At 38.7% G+C, this 23,883-nt stretch overlaps 1 protein-coding gene across 1 annotated transcript in view; it reads right to left on the bottom strand.

Annotated features, from left to right (window-relative positions):
• Positions 1-16,580, bottom strand: part of DLGAP2 (DLG associated protein 2) — a 1,185,476-nt gene extending 1,168,896 nt beyond the window's left edge. Inside the window, exon 1 of the mRNA XM_020973015.2 lies at positions 16,393-16,580. Within this exon, the coding sequence (XP_020828674.1) occupies positions 16,393-16,416 (24 nt within the window). The 5' untranslated portion in view covers positions 16,417-16,580. The remainder of the gene's footprint in view (positions 1-16,392) is intronic.
• Positions 16,581-23,883: the final 7,303 nt, after the last annotated feature.

A 23,883-nucleotide genomic window follows, 5' to 3' on the forward strand; every position in this document is an offset into this window, starting at 1 on the left:
GACAATATTAGCAGTACTCTTACGATTGTCATCATTATTTGGGTAGTTTGAAAGAAAGGCATGGTCTGAGAGGAGCAATATGGAGTGATTCTAAAAAATTTAAACTATGTAAGGAGAGAAAAAAAGAAGTAATTATCTCATACAAATGAGGCGTAACAGGAAAAATTTGATAGAAGAAGCTAGTAAGGAGAGGGCAGGTAATGCTGAAACCTTACTATCATTGGGAATAGGTTAAAGAGAACATTTATATCTACAAGGGTATAAAAGTCTTCTAAATTCAGAAAGATATAAAAGGTCAAGGGGACAGGGTTGGGGGAGAAGACAAGGGAGGGACTCTTAGGGATGGGTACTTTAAGGAATAGGAGGGCAAAGTAATAGGTAGAAGTAAAGCACAGGAGTGAAGAGGGATAGGGTAAACAGGGTGAGAAGGATAATGAGGAAAAATAGGAAGAAGGAAAATACACAAGTAATTGTAGCTTAGAATATGAATGGGATGAACTTACCCACAAAACAGAAAAGGATAGATTAAAAAGTTTAATTCAACAATATGTTGCTTTCAGGAAACATAAAAATGAGAGATATAATACACAAAGATAAAATAAAGGGCAGTAGTAGAATTTAGTACATAAAAAATCAGGGATAGTAATCATAATCTCAGACAAAGTTAAGGTTAAAATAGATTTAATCAAAAGTGAAAAATTGAGAAACTACACTATGTGTCAGCAATATTATTCAATATGGTTTTAGACCATTTAAAATACTTAAACAGTATAAGATACCTGAGTGTATGAACTATATGAACATAAACATAAATATAAAATACTTTTTATACAAATAAACAGATCTAAATAGTTGAAGTAATATTCATTGTTCATGGGTAGATAAAGCCAATATAATTTGCGGGGGAGGAGTGGTATGGAGATAGGCAATGGGGTTAAGTGACTTGCCCAGAGTCACACAGCAAGTAAGTGTTATGTGTCTGAGGCTGGATTTGAACTCAGGTCCTCCTGAATCCAGGACCGGTGCTCTATCTAGTGTGTCACCTAACTGCCCCTAATATAATTTTTAAAATAACAATTTCACCTAACAAATCAATTTATTTAATGTCATCTCAATTAAATTACTAAAAAAAAAATTTACTGAGTTAGAAAAAATGACGACAAAGTTCATTTGGAAGAACACAAGGTCAGGAGCTTCAGAGAAACCAAGGAAAAAAGGTGTTAAAAAAAAAAGTAGATTCAGTAGTATTGACCTTTAACTATATTATAAAGTGAGAGCACTGTTGAAGTTTAAAAAGGATAATTTCAATTATTTTAAGTTAAAATTTTCTTGTATAAATAAAACCTAATTAGCCAAGAACAGAAGGAATGCAGAAAATTGGTGGTAGGGGGTGTACTTTCATAGACAGTCTTTCAGATAGGACGTGATTGGTTTGGAGTATTGCTGTGGTATAAGAAATGATGAGCTGGTTGATTTAGAAAAACAGAGAAAGACTTGGATGTATGAAGAAAGATGTTATACACCTTCAGAAAAACAGATGATAGGAGGAAATAAGCATAATACGGTCTTACATATATGTGTATGAGTGTCTATGTGTATAATTGTAACCTTCTTTAGGGTGGATGGAAGGGTAAAAATAAAGTTTTAAAAATGCACAGCAGAGAACAAAAGAGAACAAGGAAGTAAAGAAAAGCTAGGCAGCTTTGAAAACAATGTATAGTATTTAGGTTTTCTTGAAACAAAAATTTATTGCTTTCTATTGAATCCTCTCATAGTCTGTGGTATACATGGCAATGGGTTTTTTTTCTTATTTTGTATTTAAGTTTAAAATTAAAAAATTACAAAGAAAAAGCTTTTTTTGGAGGAAGAAGTTTAGAGCTGAGTCTGAAGAAGGTGGGGTGGTTGAGTTAATGAATCATGAGACCTTACGTGTGGTGAATTATTTGCCTTATAAGGGCAATAATGAAGAATCCTTGCTCAAGGACTAACAAAAAGATAAGATAGATTTGGAGTCAGGAAGTCCTGGATCCAAACCCTGTATTCAACACTTACCAGTTATATGATGATGTGAAAGTCGCTTAACACCTCTGACCCTCAGGTTCCTCATCTATAAAATTAAGATAATGATGCCTGTAATATTTACTTTATAGGGTTATGGTGAGGTTTACACAAGATGATATATGTAAAATATTTTGCAAGCTTTAAAGTCCTATATAAACATCAGGTATAATTACTGTTGATTAGAACAAGTGCTTTGAATAAGCTTGTAAGACATCAGAGAAGATTAGGAAAAAAGAGGTAGTTTTTCAGTCAGCCAGTCAACACGCATTTATTAAATGACTACTATATTACTAGTACTGTGCTAAGTGCCAGAAATACAAAGAAGGCAAAAGATAATACCTACTCTCAAGCAGGAGCTAAATTGCACAGAGAATAAAGCACCAGGCCTGGAGTCAGGAAGAACTGAATTTAAATCCAGCTTCAGATGCTTAGTAGCTATGCGACCCTGGGCAAATCACTTAACTCTGTTTGCCTCAGTTTCCTCTTCAGTAAAACGAGCTGGAGAAGGAAACAGCAAACCACTCCAGTATCTTTGCCAAGAAAACACAGTTGGACCTAACAACACTATCAAGTGAAGAGTCACAAGACTGTAGATCTGACAAAGGTTATCATAGCCTGAAGGGAGTGTAGAATGCCAGGGTTTACCACTTGCCACACAGCATAGCAGTAAGAACCAGCAGGAGGGCTAGACAACATAAGCATTTAATTAGGGCACAGTACACAGGAAGGCAAGATGAGGAATAATTTTCAGTGTCACTTTTTATAAATGCACATAGATTTAATGCCAGAAAATTCCACCAGCTGTGGCACATAGGTATTTATTTTGTGATAAGTCAGGTCTTACAAAGAAGGTTCCAATACTTCCAACAGAAAGCAACATGCAAATTTTTGTGTAGAGGAAGAAGGAGAAGAACACAACTTTCACACTTTACCTAGAGCATAAAATGCTCTGCCAACAGTAGAAAAATGGCCAGGGTTCAGCAATGGAAAGCAGAAAGTTCTGAAGTGTAAACCCTATCTGAGTAGCTGCTAAGTTAAGAGAGAGCAAGGCTATAGAGCTTCCTGATGCTGCTAATAAGATGGCAAGTTTTTTTTTAAGACCTCCAATATATACACTTGATGATGGTGTTAACGAAGGTAGTGAAAGAAACTCATTCTTGAATGTGTATAGTTAGTACATCTGGGAGGAGAAGACTCTTAGGGTTTATGGCCAAAACAGAAACAACTGATATTTACACTCACTCTGAGCCATCGGAACCCAAACAATAACCAAGTGATGTTTGTTCTGGGACCTATTGTTGGTCAATCAATGACAGCCAGAGTAATTTGGTTTTAAGGCATATCCTTAAGAAAGAAATCTAGCCCATAAACCCCAAGATGTCTTTTGAGGTTTCAGCAATCAAGAAAGGAAGGAAGAAGGAAGGAAGAAAAGAAGTTCCCCAACTGGAACTGGCCATTTGGGTCCCCAGTGGGGAAACTCCTATGACTCACAGGTTGTTGTTTGTCTTTCATTCTCGAAAAGGACAAGTGAATTGCAAGTGAATTGGAGAAATCTGTCTATGGGGCTGATGGGGATGGGCAAGAGAGCTAAGGCCAAGACCATACTGAAAACAGAGTACTTCTGACTATTAGGCCTTTGACTTAACTAACCACTTTACCATATCCTCTCTAAACACAGTTTTGAAGTTCATACCTGGTTCTAAAGGAACAATTCAGCACAAACCAAATGCTGTGTTTTTCCCCTATGAGCAGAAGTAGCACGGTTCAACAGTAAAACAATACACCAAGGGTTTATGTTTTATTTCTTACTCATGTTTGTGTCTCAGAGCAGAAAAGCCCTTTCATTTTGCAATGCTTCTATGTTTCCACTTGCAAAACGGGGATGCTCACCCTTGTCTGGTTGAGTCAGACTAAAAGACTTGGTCTCTGCCCTTAAGTAGCATACAATCTGTCTCTCTTTTTAAAAATAATTGTGAGTGAAAATAATAATGGTATTTGACCTGGGGAGCTACTAAGGCAGCTCAGTAATGATGTTTCTGTACCTACCACTCTTACTCCCCAAAAATTATATCCTGAAAGTTACAAACATTTATTAAGTGTTCACTATTTGCCAGCACTATGCAAAGCATTGAGGCTACAAATTCTAAAAGAAAACAATTCCTGCTCTCAAGGACCTTATATTTTGTCAGAGAAGATAGGATATGCACAACAATATATGTAAAATACAAATGCAAAATAAATATAATGTAATTGGGAAAGGGGCTTTAGTAGCCAATGGGAATCTGGAAAGGCCTATGTAGGAGATAGAGCCCTTTCTTGCCACCACTCTGTTTTATTTTAATTCACTGCTAGTATTATATTTCAGGTATTTAGTACCATCCAATTTTAGAGATTTTAGAAATCATCGAATTCTCAAAATCATAACTGTTCAACAAAGGTTGAGAAAATCCTCATGCTGCCTGCAGCCACTACAAATTTACGTTACATAATCTCAACAGGTCCCAGACTGTGGCAAGGCAATCCTTTTATACCTCCCCCTACTGTGTTCTCCTTTACTCCTGTATCATTTAATGAGGTGGTCTTTTTCCTTGTGAAAGCAAACCCCTCTTTATGCCCAAGTAATCCCATTCCACCTCATCTTCTCCAGCAGATTGCCCCCTCTGTCATTTCCACTCTTCCATTTATCATCAGTCTCTCCCTGTCTACTGGCTGCTTCACACCAGCCTATAAGCATGCCATGTATCCCATGTCCTCAAAAATATCCACACTTGGTCAATTCATCCCCGCTAGCTGTTGTTCCTTATCTCTCTTCCTTTTTGTAGCTAAATTCCTAGAGAAGACGTGTCTGCTTCTTTTTTTTCTTACTCTCTTAACTCTACAGCCTAGCTTTCAACTTCATCTTTCAACTAAAACTGCTCTGTCCCAAAGTTACCAATGATCTTAACTGTAAAACCCAGTGGTCTTTTCTCAATCCTCATCTTCCTTGACCTCTCTGCAGCCTTTAACACTGTCAATCACCCTTTTCTCCTTGATAATCTCTTCTCTCCTGGTTTTTGTGTTACTACTTTAATTCTGGTTGTCCTTCCACCTATCTGACCTCTCCTCAGTCCTTTTTGCTAGATCTTAATCCAGGTCATGCCTGCTAATGATGGTTGTCCCCAAGGACTCCATCCTGGGATTTTTCCCTCTCTACCAGATTTTAGTTTTCATGGATCCAATTATTTTCTCTATACCGATGATTCTCAGATTTACTTATACACCCCAAATTTCTCTCCTAACCTCCAGACTAACATCTCCAACTGCTTCTTGGACATCTCAAATCCAATGTCCCATTGACATCTTAAACTCAAAATGTCCAAAACTGAACTTGTCTTTTCCCCCAAACCCTTCCAAATTCCAAAATTCCCTGTCAAGGGCAACACCATCCATCCAGTCACTCTGGCTCACATCCTAATGGTAATCCTTAACTCCTTATTCTTCTCACCACCCCCAAGTCCTATTGATTTTACCTTACTAATATCTCTCACACATGTCCACTTCTCTCCTCTGACACTGCTATCACACTGCTTCAGGCCCTCATCACCTCATTCTGGACAATAGCCTGCTAATTGTTCTCTCTGCCTCAAGTCTCTCCCCACTCCAATCCATCCTCCATTCAGCTATCAAACTGAACTTCCTACAGTTCAGATCTGAACATCTCACTCCTTCTATTCAATCAATCCCAGTGGTTCCCTATCACTTCTAGAATCAAATACAAAATTGTCTTACTTTTTCAGTCTTCTTTCAGTGTATTCACCCCCACATACTCCATGATTTAGTGATACAGGCCTTCTCGTTGTTCACATAAGACATTGTATCTCTGGACTTCATGCATTTTTACTGCCCCTTTCCCCGTACCTGTAATGTACTCCCTCATCATCTACACATCCTGGTTTCTCTGGCTTCCTTTAAGTCACAGATAAAACTCCACTTTCTCCAAAAAGTCTTTTCTGAAAGCCCTTAATGCCAGTGCCTTCCCTCTATTGATTACCTCCAATTTATCCAATATGTAACTCACTTGTACATGGATATTTGTGGGGTTTTTTATCTCTATTGGATTGTGGGCTCCTTGAAAGCAGGAACTGTCTTTGCCTTTCTTTGTATTTCCAAAACTTAGTGCCTGCCACATAGCAGGTGCTTAATAAATGTTTATTGATTAAAGCCTAGAATGGTGAAGTGGCTTTCTTAAAGACAGAGAGACAGTGAGGAAGCCAGAATAAGAACACATGTTGCCCAGCTTTAAGTAAATTGCTCTTTTCATTACATCTTGTTAACTCCTTATCTTGTGGTTGTATTACTGCCGATATTTAACTGATTTTCCAGGCTCACATATATTCTTCACTCTGCTCTTGTAATATAATTTGACTTGTCATGCAAAAGTATTCATCAAACATATCCTCACCTAAAACTTATAACTTATCTCCCTGAAGGCAAGGACCACGCCATAATAGTGTCATTAATATTCTGTGTAATCTTGGGTTGACCACTTTAGCTCTTTGAATTTCCACTTCATTTCTAGGATTCACACCCTAGGATTTCTTAGGGTAGATGATCTCTATTGTATCTCCCAGCAAGATTATTTTGTATTTCTATATTTCTTTTTACCCTTCACAATGCAAAACATATTATATTGTAAACAATGAGCATTACATAAATATTGGCTAATTGATTGATGGAAGCTAAAGCAAACCCCCAAAAAGCAATATGGAAATCAACATTCATTAAACAGTCCTTTAAAATCATACTTCAATTCTTTAAGATAATATTATAATTTTTAGTATTAATTATTATGACTACTTCAAGGATCCATGACTGGGAGCCCATATTGGACTTGAAGTCAACTATGCTAATAGAAGACAAAAGCTGCTTACACTGAATTAAGAGAGGCAGTACTCAGAAAAACAGAGAAGTGGTACTTCTGTTATACCCTGCCTTGGCCAGGTCACATATGAAGTAGTGTGTTCAGTTGGTGGTACCATATTTTAAGAATAACATAGAAAAAATGGATAATGTCCAGAAGAGAGCAACAAGAATGCTGAGAAGAATTTCAAAAAAAAGAATACTGAGAATAAAGAACATGCCATATGGGGATCATTCAGTAGAGCTGCCTATGATTAGCTCAAAGAGACTTACGGAAGACATGATAGTATCATCAAATTTGTGAAGAACTGTCACTTCAAAAAATAATTAGATTTTATCTCAAAGGGCAAAACTAATAAAAATGGGTAGAAGTTATAAGCATAAATTTCCTAACAATAAGAGCTACTCAAAAGCTGTCCTAAGAGATAGAAAGTTCCTTCCCAAGTACTAATAGAGGGCTTCAAACAAAGATTGATAACCACTCATTGGAAATGCTGTTTAAGGGATTCTAGAATAGGCAACAATTAGATATGGCCTCTGAGGTCCTTTCCAGTTCTTATATTCTATGAATGTTGTTTCATTCTTATGGGCACTCCCCCTAACACTGATCACAGCCCTTCCATGCCTTAATAGACCACCTTCATCACACACACAACACACAACACACACACACACTCACACACACACAATCATCTTATGGATAATCTTCTGATGGTGACTTTCTCAGGACTTAACTAGCTTCACAGACACCCAGGACACTCACTGCTCAGTGCAAAATTAAAGTCTTTTTATCTTTGTAGTATCTACTAGAGCTTGTCCTCTGCTGGCAAAGCTTTTGTCAACTTACTGTCACCTCCAAGTCATGATGAGTCATTAGGGAAGACTTTAATAGACATGAAAACTAGATACTGTTAACTCTTACAACAGCCTTCTTTTGTACAAACCAAATGCAATTAAGCATAATCAATAATAATAAGTGTTATGTATATAGTATTTTAAGGCTTACAAACCTAATCGAATGTCATAATTTAGGCAATAGTCATTCTTTGTTCACTTGTTTTTTTCTCATGTGAACACTTAGGTCAAACTTTTTCGATCAATCTCATTTGATCCTTACAAAAACCCTGTGAGGTAAATATACTTACTATTAATGTAAGTTTACAAATCTGAAGAAATGGAAACTGAGAAGAGGTTAAGTGGCTTGTTCAAAATTACACAGCTAGTAAATTTTTGGAGCAGTATAGCACTATCCACTGTGTCACTTAGGGCAGGTAGGTGGTATAGTGGATAGCATGCTAGGCCTGGAGTCAAGAGGACCTGAGTTCAAATCTACTTACTAGTTGTGTGACCCTGGGCACATTTAACCTCTTCTCAGTTTCAGTTTCCTCTCCTCTCCACTCCAGTATCTTTGCCAAGAAAACCCCAAATGGGGTCGTGAAGAATCAGACAAAACTGAACAACAAACTGTGTCATTTAGTTGCCTTGTCATATGCATTGTTGTCTATATTTTAGAGGCTGGGAAACTGAGACTCAGAAAAGTGAAATACCTTCCCTGGGTCACATAGCTAGGGAGGAGCAAAGGCAGGATAGTAACTGACCCCACAATATTCTTTCTACTGTATCAGATTGCCTCCACAATTCAGGCCCATAAACTAATCTGTGATTTTCCAAATTGGGAAAAGTCAAACACCAAGCTGTGCTTATTACCTCAATTTGTAGCAATAAAGCACAACACAGAGCTAGGTCACACAACACCACAGATGCCTCAGTCTCATTTATGGAGGACAAAGAATATATGAAGCGTGTTGCCACTTCACCTATTCTGCCCAGGTATAAAAGAAGCCTTAAACTCAAAGATTATTGAGCCTTGGGCTCAGAAATTAGATTATAGATTATACTGGATTATAAATTCCATGATCATACTATCTTCATTTTTTTATACCTCCCTAGTGTGTAGCACAGTGTTTTGTATCACTTGCTAGGTTCCTACATTAATTCCTTATGTCTATACATCTCTCCAGTACTGGACAAGACCATGAATCCCTCAGCCTTCAACAAGTACCTGAAGTAGGAATAGTGGTACTGGAAATAGGGATTTGGTATGACCCAAAAAAGAAAGAAATGGAGAAACAGTGAGTGAAGTAATAAGCAGGTTGCTGTGGTCAATAGATTGAATAATTGAGTGAATGATTCAAACAGCAAAGAAAAGTGAAGATAGGTGGCTGTACAGTCAAGGTATTCAAGGAAATAGGTAGACAAGAAGAAAGGAAAATGGGGTGGGCACACAACTGTGGATAGTTAGTTTGGGATAGCTGCAAAAGAAGAGTCTTTTTTTTTCAATGTTTAGGTTTTTGAAAATAGGCAGACCAAAGGCATAAAAACTAACAGCAAAGATAGGAAGAGGGAATAATTTTTTAAAAAATACCTTAGATCAGGGGTTCTTAACCCATGAACTTGTTTATATAGATGATAGATAAACAGACAAATTGTATGTCAATATAATTGGTTTCCTTTGTAATCCTATGCATTTTATTTTGTGAATTAAAAAACATGTTCTGAGAAGAGGTCTATAGCTTTCCAAAAAGTCCATGACACACAGAAAAAAGTTAAGAACCCCTAAAAGACCATCTGAAATCAAAGATAAAGAAAAAGGACTGGGATGAAGAAGGGAGGAAAGACCAGTTACAAAATAAAGACTGAACATTTCTTGTGAAGATATATTGAAATTATGAAGTCATCTTTTAACAGGCAGTAATACAATGAAAATGGATCTTTCAACGGAAGGAAACCAGTTTTTTGTTTTGTTTTTAATTTTTAGGCAATTGGGGTTAAGTGACTTGCCCAGGATCACACAGCTAGCAAGTGTCAAGTGTTTGGCCTGAGGCCAAATTTGAACTCAGGTCCTCCTGACTTCAGGGCCCGTGCTTTATACCCCATGCCACCTAGCTGCCCCAGGAAACTAGTTTTAAGAATCTATTGACACTTGCTTAATGGGAAACACAAGGCAAGCACTAAGAGTTCAAAACTGATCCAATTCATAATCAAATGAAAATTCTAGGAACCCAGGGACAGATATTTTTGGATTGGATTATTTTTGGACTGGACATTTTTCAGAGACTAAATTTAAGTATTTTGATTTCTTTTTAAAGTATCATTCTATTGAACCTTTTAAAATGGCTCATTTTAAAGATGGGATACAATGCCTTCTGTTCTGCTACAAATCACAGAAAGAAACCCTTTGAGGAATAATGTTCTTGGCACATAGAGAAGAGACAATATATTTATTTCAAGTAGAATAGACTGGAAGCATATAGACATCAAGATGTCTTCCACTCCCAATGTTCTGAATAACATTATAGTGAGGATACCAGCTTCCTATTTCACAGTCAGACTGAAGCTAGAATAAAGATCATGAAAATTAGGAGCATGGAAAAGTTTAAGGGATGGAGCTGACATGAATAAAAAAAAGATACATTAAGTATTTAAAGGACAAGTGTTTAAAAGTAAGGGGAAAATATGGTGGAATTTTCAAAAAAATCTTAAGACTATCACAAAGGTAACCATAAAAACATCTTAACTTATGACATATCACAGAATATGTAAAACTGTATTTTTTATTATACAGGATGCTCTACTGAAGCCAATCATCTGACTAATGCATGTAGGATACAGTGTTAGATATGTGTTAGAAGAGACAACTGCTTTACTATGTATGCTTTTTAAAAAATAAAATTTTATTTTAAGCATGATTTGAGAAGGTAATAATTAGAACAAAGTGCAGTAACTCAGAAGTGCTCTCTTTAAAAAAATTCAGTAGTAGGAAAAGAGATAGCTATGAGCAAAGTACTTAAGAATTGTCAAAGGGGATTAGCCTCGCCACTCATGATATTTATGAAAAATGTGAATATAAACCTCCATGGGTAGGGGAAGCTTCCTTATTCAGGAATTCCCTATATCAATTAAATCACACATCCAACCCCTATTTCTATCCCTGATTCCTATAAGATGATTTTGGTTTTGATACCAGATAGTTGCATCTATAAATTTAAAACGACTTATTCACTCATTATTTTAAAATGTCTAAATCACATATGCCATTTTCAGAGCATCTAGAAACAAGTAGCATATTAATATGCCCATAAAAATTATTTTAGAAGCAATCAAAACAGACACAAAGTTGGGAAAGGTGAAAGTAATCTTTAAAAGAGCAAGACCTTTTATTCTGTGATCAAATTAAGGATTCAGCAGCAAGGAATAGAATCATAGGAGTTAGATCTAGAAAGCATCTAGTCCTCTAGTTACAAATGTGGTAATTTATTTAGTAGCATCTCTAGTAATACATACATCCTATCTTTCAACTTACCCAAAGTTTAAATCTTCAGAATCCAAAAATGACATCTCTTCCACCATTAGGCTTCTCTACAATATTGACTTCACTTTTTTTGTATCCAGTCAATTCCTCAAAAACATCTTAAATGTTTTCTCAAAAATTTGGCTTTTCAACATGTATTGCCTTATGAAATCCATAAATGGATATGTAATATAACATGTGGAGTGAACAAATTGATAAATTATTAGGCACATGGTACATTGCTGGATTCTTCAAATCTTGTATCATCACTCAATCATGTCTAAGGGACCTCATACCAGAAATTTCTCTCTGAAAGCATTTGATCAATTACGTGTTGATACAATGTTAAAAAAAAAGACTAATCCAAACCCTCTATTTCTTTCAAGTATAAAACCAAAAGCATCTTTCTATCATCACTTAGGTCTAGCACAAAGAAGCCATTTCACAAATGCTTATTCAATGAATGAATAAACAAATGAATGATAAATTTGGTTGGAAAATATACACCAAAGATTGACTTGGGATTTTCATCATAAATACCCACTTGGAAAATTCATAAACAAAGCTTTTGTTCCATAACCCCAGGCTGGAAAACAATAAATGTTTATTTAAGAAACTCAGGATGTGGCTAAATGAATGTGCTTACTCAATGACAAACGTCTCTAAGGTAACTATGACTGATTAAGAGTAAACTGTTCACTGCCCAGTGCTTTGACCTATTCAGTAGCCTCTCATTCTTTAATAACCAATATACTGGCAACACTGTAAAATATTATTCCCAATGCCCAAAATGATGAATCATAGCTGGGGTTTTTTTTCAACTGTAGTCAATGAACCACTATGGTATATTCATTTCTGATATTTAACAAACATTAATTGATGAAATATAGGGTTCAAAAACAAAATCAGAATACACACCAAATAAATGGATGGTTTAAAAGTACATAAAATAGTATAGAACAACTCAATTCAATTCAATTTAGCTTAACAAGTCTTTATTGAGTAACTGCTATGTGCTAAGTAAAAAGATATTTCTTTGATGTTACTGTGTTTACCTACAGAAAATATTTTACTGTATACAAAAGCACCAAATACTAAGCAAAAACAATTTTTAAATTGAAAAAAAAATAACCTAGTTTGAGAGTTGACTAGTTGACAGGCTAGTTTTGCAAAGTACTTGTTTTGATTTAAAATATTTTAATATGAAAATGTGATATTCTTCCTTCTCTCCTATACTTTAAATCAGTTCAGACCTAAGATGGAAGAAAAAAATAACTTAAAGCAATAAAATACCATAAAAACATACATTTATGCCAATAGGGAAATATATTAAAATCCAAATTTTATAAAAGTAAAAAAATATTCTAAATAATATACTTATAGAGAAGTATATACTGTAAGAAATAAAAGAAAAATTATTTTTGGACTAGTTCTGTAATTTTACTAGCAGAGAGAACTTCCAGTGAGGAAACTCCCTCTACTAATATAGTAATGACTGCTCCAAAATTTAATCTGAGAGAGTTCTTTATAAGTAGTGAGAGGTTTTATGACTTGCATAGGGTCACATAGGCAATATGTGTTACAGGCAAGACTTGAACACAGGTCTGCATGAGTCTGAAGCTGACTATCCTCCCATGCCTGATAGTGGCATGTGTAAGGGGCTAGTTCTATCAGTAATGCATTAATAATTGTATAGTATACATAAAAGAATCTTGGAAGAACTAAATGTTCAACCATTTCAAAAACTGACTTTTAAAGCTAATCAGGGAAAATCACTTTGTAACATAAGAATTTGAATTTCAAACACTTATTTACTTTCAATATTTGAAGCATCAATTCACTTGCTTCTTGAGTTCGCCTTTCATTTTAGAATGAAATGTGAATTTGTGAAATGGTAGATTAAGTTATCTAAAGCATATTAACTTCATATTCAGAGACAGAGAAAGATGAAGGAAATGAAATGAAAGGGCAAATGTTGCTTACAATGACAAAGAAGGACCTACTTGGTAGTTCCAACTTTGTCATATATAACTATTTCATTCTTAGCATTGTATACTCTTGAGAAGGCAAGTGAAACAAAGTGATAATATGTGTTAGAGGACAGAGGCATTTGACAGCCATTTTCTCTCCTTTACACAATTCCCACAGCCCAGATGTACTTGAGCAGATAGAATTCCCTTTAGCCTGCTAGTCATGTCCCCAGATGTGGAGTATAAAGTATTCTAATTTGTTCTCTACCAAGCAATGAAGAAGTCACACCATCAGAAAAGGAAATGGTATATACACACTCTACAATTACTCTTAGAACCAAAGCTGTGACTCATCACAGCCGCCTGCACAAGACAATTTGGCTACTGGAAAATCCTGATTAATGACATTTTCCTTTAAGCAGAGTAACAGCCTGACCTGCCCAAACTCCCATCTTTTCATCTCACCCATTTCTGCTTGCATTACCTATTACTCTTTCCAGGAGCACCTGGAGAGAAGTTAAAAGAAAAAAAAATGTTTCATAATCCTTTATTAACCTCACATCCAAGTAAGTCTTCATACAAATGGAGATCAGCTTCCTTTATGTCAGCTGCTAGATGAGTGGGGGGGGTGGAACGCTTCTGATGGAGATAGGACTCCCTCAGGGTACACCAAGGATTTCAAGTGATTCTCTAATCTCAATTGTGATTAATCCCTGTCTACAAATAAGGGCACTCAGAAGATCACATATCACTTCTAGAATTGTGGGAGTCACAATTAGCCCTGCTGTGTTCAATACACAAAGAAGCAATAATTTCAAGAGAGCTGGTTAGTGCTAGCACAAATTCAAGGCCACCAAGATACAATTCCTAAGGGAGGCCAATTACTTGAGTGCCCCTGTACTTAATCAAAGAGCTTTCCTCCCCTACCATAAGTCTTGAGATGACAGGGAAAGAAAGCTCTCGTGCGCCCCACACTTTCCCCCCCACCAAATCTTTTGAGCTTTCAAAACCACCCACTGCACAGGCTTGCAGAGGTAATAAACACGGAAAATAAATTCACTGCCAAACGCTTTATTTTTAATCAATGCAAGAGGCAACCTCCACGGATAAGTCACAGAATCCAAATTCGAAGCCCTTCCGGGAAGTCACCACCACCTCACCTCAGAGAAGCCACAGACATACGGGAGCTGGGCTACAATGACCTAAGGAGCGTGGGAAAAGCCAAAAGGAACAGAAGATGATTTTTTTTGAAACACTTTTTTTAATCAATTAAATTAAGTAAATAAACCCACTCTTTCATTTTTATGCTTGCAGTTTGCTTTTCTTCTCCACCTCCAAATCTTGCTAGATTTCTTCTCCTTTTTCCACCTCTCCTCAAACTCTTTAATCTCCTGGTGAATTACCTCCCCACTCTGACTTGCCCTGCTCGCTCCCTCGGTGGAAGAGCTCCGGTTTCCAAAGAAGCCCATCTATTCTGTTCATAGCACCCCATCCAGGAGCAGCAGCCCAGACATTCCTTCCCTATCCCCCGCCGCCACCACCCCCCACCCAGGCTGAACACTGGACCACACCTGGGATGCGCTCAGCCAGGACAGTCACTTCCCACCTCTCCCTCTCCTGGAGCACACACACGCGCACACACACATATACATACACGCACCACCCCCTCAGTATGCCAGGACTGCAATAATTATCATCATCATTATATCGCCTGTAATCGTTGGAGAACAAATCCAGAGAACAGCAACAGCCGCCACCGGGGGAGGCTTAGTTACAAAATCCTGTGCTGGGTTCTGCCTCGCATAGCAACCACCCTTTAAAAAGCCCCAGTGCTCCCCACTCACATTTGGAAAGCAGGGGACACTCACCCCTTCTGCTAGCAACCTCCTTCTCCACCCCCATCCCCCCATTTGTCAAGAAAGCTTCCCACTTCTTCGCAGAAATCCATTTCCAGCCCTGTAGGTAGTATGCCTCTTTCCTCCCAGAATCTCATCCATCCACAGCTTGGGCACTCTTGCTACATTTAACACCAGTCATTCCAAATCCACGTTGGCGTCTTTCTGCCACCTTTGGGCTCCTGCTGTGGCGTCCCTGAAAAGCTCGGTGGGGAAAAGTATTCTCTACCCTGTTCCCCTACCCAAAAGAACCGCAGGCTGCCCCCTTCACTCCACTCTCAAAGCTTCACGGAAGCATGTATCCAACACTCACCACCTCTATCCTCCAGCTGGCGGAGAACCTCAACTGGTAATTTCACACCTCGGGTTGCTGCCCCACACACCAGAGGCTCAGGACCCCCGGAAACCCCAGCGTAGTAGGAAAGCACCCCTCCCCAGCCTGCCTCCGCATCCAGATACCAAACTCGGTTCTACGATCCTTTCCGCTGCTGCACTTGCTGCGACCCTATTGCGGAAGAGAAACTCGCCCCTACTGACCCCCAAATTCTGAAATCTGCCCAAATGGCTAGTTAGTGGTGAAGAAACAGCCTTTGAAATCAAGTGTTCTCCATCCAGTATCATTACATTCCCTCCATCCACAGTCCTGGCTTCTCCCATCTCTTCCCAATAACCCCCGGCTGCTGGGACCCCATGTAGAAGAGAGAAAGCAAGACACAGCGAAAATCAAAGGCAGATGCTGCCAGTTTACACACAGTACACGCTGCCGGTCCACGGCCAGCCCCCCGGCCAAACTCCATCCCCCAGTGGGTTAGTGCGTTTGCTAGGAGCAAGAAGCACGTTCCAATGGCAGCTGCTGCACCCCATCATCGCTCCCCTTAAGTGTGGTCGGTGGGTGCTGTTGCCCTGCTATTCCCTTGTCTCCCCAGCTCCACTCCGCTAACAACCAACCTCTTCCGTCCGTGGCTTCTCTAACAGAGTCGGTCGTTCCAGACTTTGCAGTATCAAAGCCACACTGGTTGCCAACTCCCAAATAGGACCGAAACCAGTCCCCTGGGTGCCAACTGGACGTTTGCGGAGCCTACCACCACCACCACCCCAGAACACTGACAGACAGACCCCTTTCTCACCACTTCTCACCACTGCACCCTCTGCCCAGTTCTCTGGGGTTCCCTCCCTCTGGTTCTGTGCAATTCGGGGTTGGGAGTGGATTCCTTACCTTTTTCAGCGCTGACATTCTCATGCATTACTATTTCACCAGGTTCTGGGTGACATGATGAGGTGGCCAACTCCCCCTAGGTCAGGTTCATAGAGAAAGTGGGCAGGGAACGGTGCTCAGAACATCAGGCTCTGTGGCTGAGGTTGTACTGGACATTCCATGCGCTAAGGCTCCTGCTTCTGGCTACAGCCGAGGCTGCTTCTGTGAACCCCCCCTCCCCTCCCTCCCTCCCTCCCTCCCCCCCTCCTCACACACACACACCCCCGCCCCGCGCGCGCACACACACACACTCACACATACACACACACACACACACACACACACATATACACACACGCGCGCGCTCTCTCCAGACTCTCGAACTGGTTCTCACGGTCTGCACCTGCGCAGTCCCCAAGACTGGGAGGCACCGGCGCACTTGGGGGGCTGTCCCGCTCCAGGCTCCATCTAGAGAAGGTCCGAGGCGCTTCCCTTTCTTGGTGCTTTGAAACAAGAGTAGCGCCAAAGATGCCTCTTTGCAACTCAAACCAGCTTTGGCTACTGAGCATGCCTGGTCCTAGTGAGGAAAGACATTTTACCCTGGGGAAACCTTCAGTGCCCTGATCTTTCCAGGAGGTACTGAGAACTAGGAACGCTGAGAACCACAGCTTCCAGTTTGAACCAACTGTTGAATGAAGAAAGGATATGAGGCCATACGGGGACACAGAGAGACAGGGAAGCTCCCCAGGGAAGCTGTCTGTGATACTGGTCAGGTTGATCTCTATCTGTAGCGAATGGGTTTAAGAGCAGTTAGAAAGTTAAATCCCCCGTAAAAATGTAGAAAGGCAGAGTCCGGGAGTAGAAAGAACACAGAATTTGTAATCCTCCGAGATCGGTTTAAATCCCGTCAGCGTTACTGTGTGTACCTGATCGAACTACCTAATCTCTCTCTCCTCAGTTTCTTCATCTGTAAAATGAGTGTACTGTAATCAGGCTTTGTGCTACTAAAATAGTATAGACACACAAGGGATCTTGCTGCTCTAGCCCCACCTTGACAAGGAAATTGATTGACATCCCTGGAGACAAAAAAGGAATTACGAAAGGCTTTCAAGTACCCCGACCCCAAAAACCCATACTCTGCGGTGCACATAACCTCTTTTGTGAAGGCTCCTTATTTTCTTTCTTTCTTTCTTTTTTTCTTTCTTTCTTTTCTTTCTTTCTTTCTATTATTTTATTTATTTATTTTTAGTTTTCAACATTCACTTTTATAAGATTTTTAATTCCAAATTTTTTTCCTCTCTCTCCTCCTTCTTTTTTGTTGTTTTTTTTTTGTCTCGTGGTTTTCCCCTTTTGTTCTGATTCTCTTTCACAACATTGCTAATGTGGAAATATGTTTAATATGATGTACATGTATAGTCTATATCAGATTGTGTGCAGTCTTGAAGGTTCCTTATTTTCCCACTGATGTGATTTTCTACCTCTTCTCCCAGCACTCTTTATCTCCTCTTATAGAGCTATCATATAATCTATTACATATTCTAACTCGGAAAGCAGAGGCAACAGCTCTCTCAGAGAAGCTCAAGGTATTCATTCCTCCCTTCTTTGTACTAGTCCATGTGCATTTTACAGACTTCATTGCTAGAACTGCTTTATTTATCAATATGGGAAGTAGGTTCCCTAAATCTGGCAGTGGTGGATTCATCACCCCCACTGCAACTACTCAGGGAACGACTTTATTTGAGGCTCTAAGGTTTTCCCAAAAGAGAAGTCAGTTTTTAAAAAGGTATCCAAAGTACAAATGAACTGGATTTAGAATCAAGAAGTTAAACCCATCTAGAAAAAGGAATGATAAGTAAAGAATCTTAGCATACACGCATTTTAGAATAATTGAAATAAAATATAGTGGCTTCTGATTACTGCCTGCCAGGGGCTATTGATTAGGCATTTCACCATCACCGGCTGCAGTGGATATTTGGTAGATCAAACTTCCAAACCTGGTCTTGAAGCCTCCCAGTCTATTGCCAATGCTTTCTTTGTAGCCTGATCTTGTTTCTGATGCTGCCACCACAGTTGTTCTGGTAGATAATGTCCTTGTCTGCAGTATTTAGGACCTTCTAGGACCTTTCCAGTCTTACAAGATCAATTAGAAAAAAAGAAAAGAAAGGAAGGAAGGAAGGAAGGAAGGAAGGAAGGAAGGAAGGAAGGAAGGAAGGAAGGAAGGAAGGAAGGAAGGAAGGAAGGAAGGAAGGAAGGAAGGAAGGAAGGAGAGGAGAAGGAGGAGGAGGAGGAGAAGGAGGAGGAGGAGGAGAAGGAGAAGGAGAAGGAGAAGGAGAAGGAGAAGAGAAGCAAGGAAGCCAGAAGCTCTGGTATAAGCTTGGCTAGTTGGGTCCATATTCCACTTAAGGAATTGGGGAGGAGGGGGGGTGCAGAGCCCTTCCTATTATAATGGGTTAGAAAAGGACCTTTCCTTCATCCACCCTTCTCCACTGACTAGAGTCATATCTTTTCATCTCATGAATTGCATGTCAAATTCCATCAGCTGGAAGCTGCCTCTTCTTCTACAAGGTGTGGCTTTATTATGTGACTCAGCAATCAATGAAGGGACTCACATGGATGAGTCATACATGGCAAATAGGAAACATGCTGGCCCCAAGGCTTTACATGGTTGTGTTGAAAGCTGTCAGAGAATATTTCTATATGCTTAAGGATTGTCCACTGAGCATGTTTATTACTGAACATTAGTTTGGGGGCCATTCATCTTCTCAGGGATCCACTGGAGTGAATCTCCATATGGGGCTCTTATTGGATACCTTAAATTATAGGTATCAACTTGAGAAAAATTAGCATCCCCTGCCATTTGTTTTAGACTATAAGTGGACAGTCTGTTTTCCAGTATATTTCATTAAAAGTCAGACTGGTTTTTCAAATGCTTAAGTAATGTTATCTGTTGTATTACTTATTATGAGCATGAAAACTAATATGAGCAGTATGGATTTTGCATCCCAAAATGCAAAAATTACCTAGCAGTTCTCCTAGAATACACTATAATAGTTTATAATGATTTTTGGTTTTTGTTGTTGTTGTTTTTAAGCAGATCTAGGCTATTTATTTTATTATGATTTGAGTCCAGACAGCTTGTCTGAGATCCTTATGAACTTCAGATCCATGGGAGGAGGTTTACCTTGCATTAGATAATCAACCCCAAGTGTTTAATCTCTTCCGAGAGCTTCATGCCTCTTAGGGACTTTTCTGTGTATATTTTCTTTTTTAAGTTAATCTGCTTATCTTTGTGAGGGATGAGTTTGATCTTCCAGTTGGATTTCCTATTTTAGGGATTCCTGGAGAAATTTGGGGTGCCTGTTTTACAGGGACCCAAAGGAATGTCCATAATTAATCCCACTTGTGCATGTTAGTTCAGAGCAGACAAGTGAAAGATGAATGCTTCAGTGCCACCCTGGACCCAACACTGGTTTGCTGTGGAACCCACGTGGACCCAGATGAGAGATCCTAAGTGCCTGCAGATGGATTTTGACAATCATCAGCTTCAGGGTCCACTTATGATGGACAGAAGTGCCAACTATGAACTCTAGAAAAATATCAATCCTTGGTGATCAACAGATAGTTACAATTAAAGGGAATTTCATGAGGACTGCATGAGAGGAGAAAATTACTTTCAGGGCCAGTAGTGGGATGTAGCTCTTTGTCACATATATTCTCTACATGTATGTCTCCTTAGTTTTATAGTTTAAGTTTGGGCCCACTCTCCCCAGGGACTTTGAGTTTGCAAGGGATAAGTGCACATCCAGTTCAGGGGGAATGCTTCGTACCAACTGTTCTTAGAAAATCCCTTTTTTAAAACCTAATGAAATCTGGTTGGCTGTTTAATAGTGGAAAACACACTATTGGGGGCTTGTGGATAACAGTATTAGAAACCTTTAGAATCCTAACAGGAGTAGTACTGGCTGCCTCCTATGGACTCATCCCACCAGTGTGAATATGAGTTGAGAAAATAGCACCAGAGAGGGTGCTACAGTTTCATAATGGTTTTGTGTGCTTATCTCATCTCTCTGTGGTGATTATAAGCCCCTTGATGGCAAGGATACTATCTTATTTATGTTTATATCTCTCTAAGCCAACTAGAATTTAATAAATGTTTAATGAATACTGAATAAATAAAAGGATATAAATGATAGATTGGAATAAATAGGACAAAAGGGAAAAATAGGGAATAAAAACCCAAGATGAGTAAAATATTAAGAAGATACCTAGCTGCCCTAATAAAGTTAAAGTCATCAGGCCCAAAAGAACCATACCTCTGGATACAAAATATTTCATCACCACCTATGTGCTCTTATATAGGCTGTCCTTCATAACTGGAATACTATTCCTCTTTACCTCTTAGACAGTGTAAGCTCACTTCACTTAATTTCTTAATTTCTACCTCTTACAAGAGGCCTCTCCTGATTCCCCTAGGGAGGAACCCCACTCCACCTCCATCACTTTCTCTTTATTTTGCATATTGTATCTTCCAAAAGTATATAATCACTGCCTTGAGGCTGAGGACTGTCTCACTTTTGTATATTTGTCTCTAACTCCTAGCACAGTGTCTTACATATAGTAAGGGCTTACCAATACTTGTTTTTTGATTGGTGGGTAGATATGATTGGTGAGCTAATGTCAGTTAGCCTTCAAAGATACCAGCACAAAGGTGCTGCAGAATTCAAGAAAGGCCAAGTCACAGTTTTCCAGAACAGGAGGAATGGACTCTGCACATTACAGGTCAGCAAGTTTATTGTAATTATAGAATTGTGATTATGGTAATTATAGAATGTGTTCTATAATTCTACAGAATGTATTATTCAAGGGATGACTAGTGAAAAGGAAGATCAAAAAGAACCAGCATGATGTTATCAATAATATGTCCTGCAAAGTTAACCTCATTTCCTCTTAGAACAAGATTCCTAGAAGAATAGATGGATATAATGTTGTGAATATAGTTTACCTAGATTTTAGGAATACACTTGACAAAGTATTTAATGTTATTTTTATGGAGTAGGTGGAGAGATGTGGGATAGATAATTATATTGTTTTAGAATTGATTGAGTAGCTGGACCCAAAATGTAATCTGTAATCACTCAAAGTCAGTTTGGAAAGAGGCCTCTCGTGGAGTGACATAAAGATCTGTGGTAGGCCCAAATCATTTTTATCAGTGATTTGGAGGAAAAGATATAGAAGTCATGTTTATCAAATTGCAATGACAGAATTCTCTACTATCTTTTATATAGCTGACACATTGGATAACAGAATCAGGATTCAAAAAATATCTCAACAGGCTAGAATATTGGGCCAAATTCAACAAGATTAAACATCACCAGCAAATATGTAAAGATTTGTACTTGGGTTCAAAAATCAACTTTAAAGTATAAGAATGGTGAAAAATAAAGAGGATAGTTCATCTGAAAAACACATTGAAGTTTCAGTGGACTACAATCTCAATCTGAATTAACAGAATCTATAAAAGCTAAAGAAATCTTAAAATTGCAGTGAGACGCATGGTATCCAGGGCTAGGCAAGTGATAGTTCTGCTGTATTTTCCTATGGTTAGATCATATCTGAAGTTCTGTGTTCATTTTTTCAGTACCACATTTTGAAAACAACATTGATAAGTTGAGCAGCATTCACATGACAGTGATCAGGATAGTGAAAAGCTTCAAGAACATATGTGCAGATTATTTTAAGGAAATGGGCATGTTTAGCCTAGAGAAAGAAAGACTTTAAGGGAGGAGACATGATAACTAGCTACAAATACTTCAAGGAAAGAGGAGGGATTACACATCTTGCTTGGACCCAGAGGGAAGTTTCAGAGAGGCAGATTTAAACTCAATATGAAGAAAATTATCCTAACAGATTCATCTAAAAGTGTATCAGTCTACTCCCATAGTTAATGGATTCTCCATCATGAGAGGTCTTAAAGCAAAGGCTGGATGACTACCTACTACTAGGTAAGTGGTAGAAGGGATTTTCGAGTAGGCATGGTTTAGAATAAATAATGTCCCTTCCAATTCGGGCACACTGTGATTCTGTGAATGAATGGTTGAATGAATGAGTGAATAATGGGTTTTGTATTTATTTGCAAAGGTCATACAATCATAAATTGGATGCTGGAAAGAATTTTAGAGATAGTCTATTCCAATTACCTCATTTTACATATGGGAGAATTAGGCCCAGAGAGGGAAAGTGACTTACTTGCCCTAGGCTACATAGCTAGTAAGTAGCACAGCAGTAGTAGAAATTTATTGTGGTGGTTTTACTTGTTATATAACATTCCTTTATTAAGAGTGTAGAGAGCTGAGCATCCCACTGCGTCTAAACAGTCTGCTTCCCGGTAAGTGAAATTTTCCTATGGTATCATCCCTGGGAAGAATAAAATCCCACAGCTCTGTCCCTGGGCTGCTGTTCACACTTGTTCATAAAAAGACCTACATTGAGAGAAAATTCATACTGTAGGATTAAATGGCATTGGCTCAGTGGGTTTGCAGTCTCAAGCAAATTAACACAAACCAAGAAAAAAGATGGGGAAATTCACTCCCAGAAAGATACATGACGACAAGATGTGGTGATCTTGAAGATTTAGTATATGGAGTTTGTCTTGGTGACGCCTTCCAGCACTTCCAAGACAGAAATTCTAAAAGGAAATCAAAGAGGAAAGCAGGTTAGCAAAGGTACATTCTGTTGGCAGTCAAAAGATGTAAGTTCTAGTCTTCTGCCACTTAGAATATTTTTTAATTTGGGGTAAATCACAACTTCTATTATAAAATGGAAGAAAGAATGGCTGCTCAATTTATCTAAGGGGTTGTCTTGACTAGGATAAAAGAAGGTTAAACAAATGTGAAAGCAGTTAGACAAAAGAAGAAAGGTTTATTAATTCAGCAAACATTTCCCTATATATGGTTTGCAGAGCACTAGGGAAAATACAAAATTTAGTTAAGACCCAGTTCCACCCTCATGGGGCTAACAATCCTGCAAGAAGATACTAGAATTCAAAATTATATATGATAAGTACATTAGAGAGTATTAGAGAGAGGGTACAAAACAAAGTGTCCAGAGGGGAAGATCATTTCTAACAGAGAAGATCACAAAGGCTTCATGAAGGAGATGGCATTTGAGTTGACATTTAAAGAGGGGAGGAGGTTCAAGAATGAGGACCTTGCAGGAATAAGGAAAAGTCTTCTTAGGACTTAAAACTGGAAGGGACATTAGAAATCATTAGTGTAATGCCCTCATTTTATAAGGATGTTCAGAAAGGTTAAGTGACTTGACCAAAGTCACACAGCTAGTAAGTAGCAGAACTGAGATCTGGTGACTCCTAATTCAGCACTTCAGTTTACTATTCTTCCAACTCCACCATACCATCTCTAAGCTAAAAGGGACCTCTGAGTCCATCTGGTCTCATTCTCTCATTTTCCATACGAAGTGATTGAGGTTCAGAAGAGTTATTTAGCCAGCCACAGA

The sequence above is a fragment of the Phascolarctos cinereus genome, unplaced genomic scaffold (genome assembly GCF_003287225.1).
Source record: "Phascolarctos cinereus isolate Bilbo 61053 unplaced genomic scaffold, phaCin_HiC Scaffold_2;HRSCAF=192, whole genome shotgun sequence".
Taxonomy (NCBI): Eukaryota; Metazoa; Chordata; class Mammalia; order Diprotodontia; family Phascolarctidae; genus Phascolarctos; species Phascolarctos cinereus.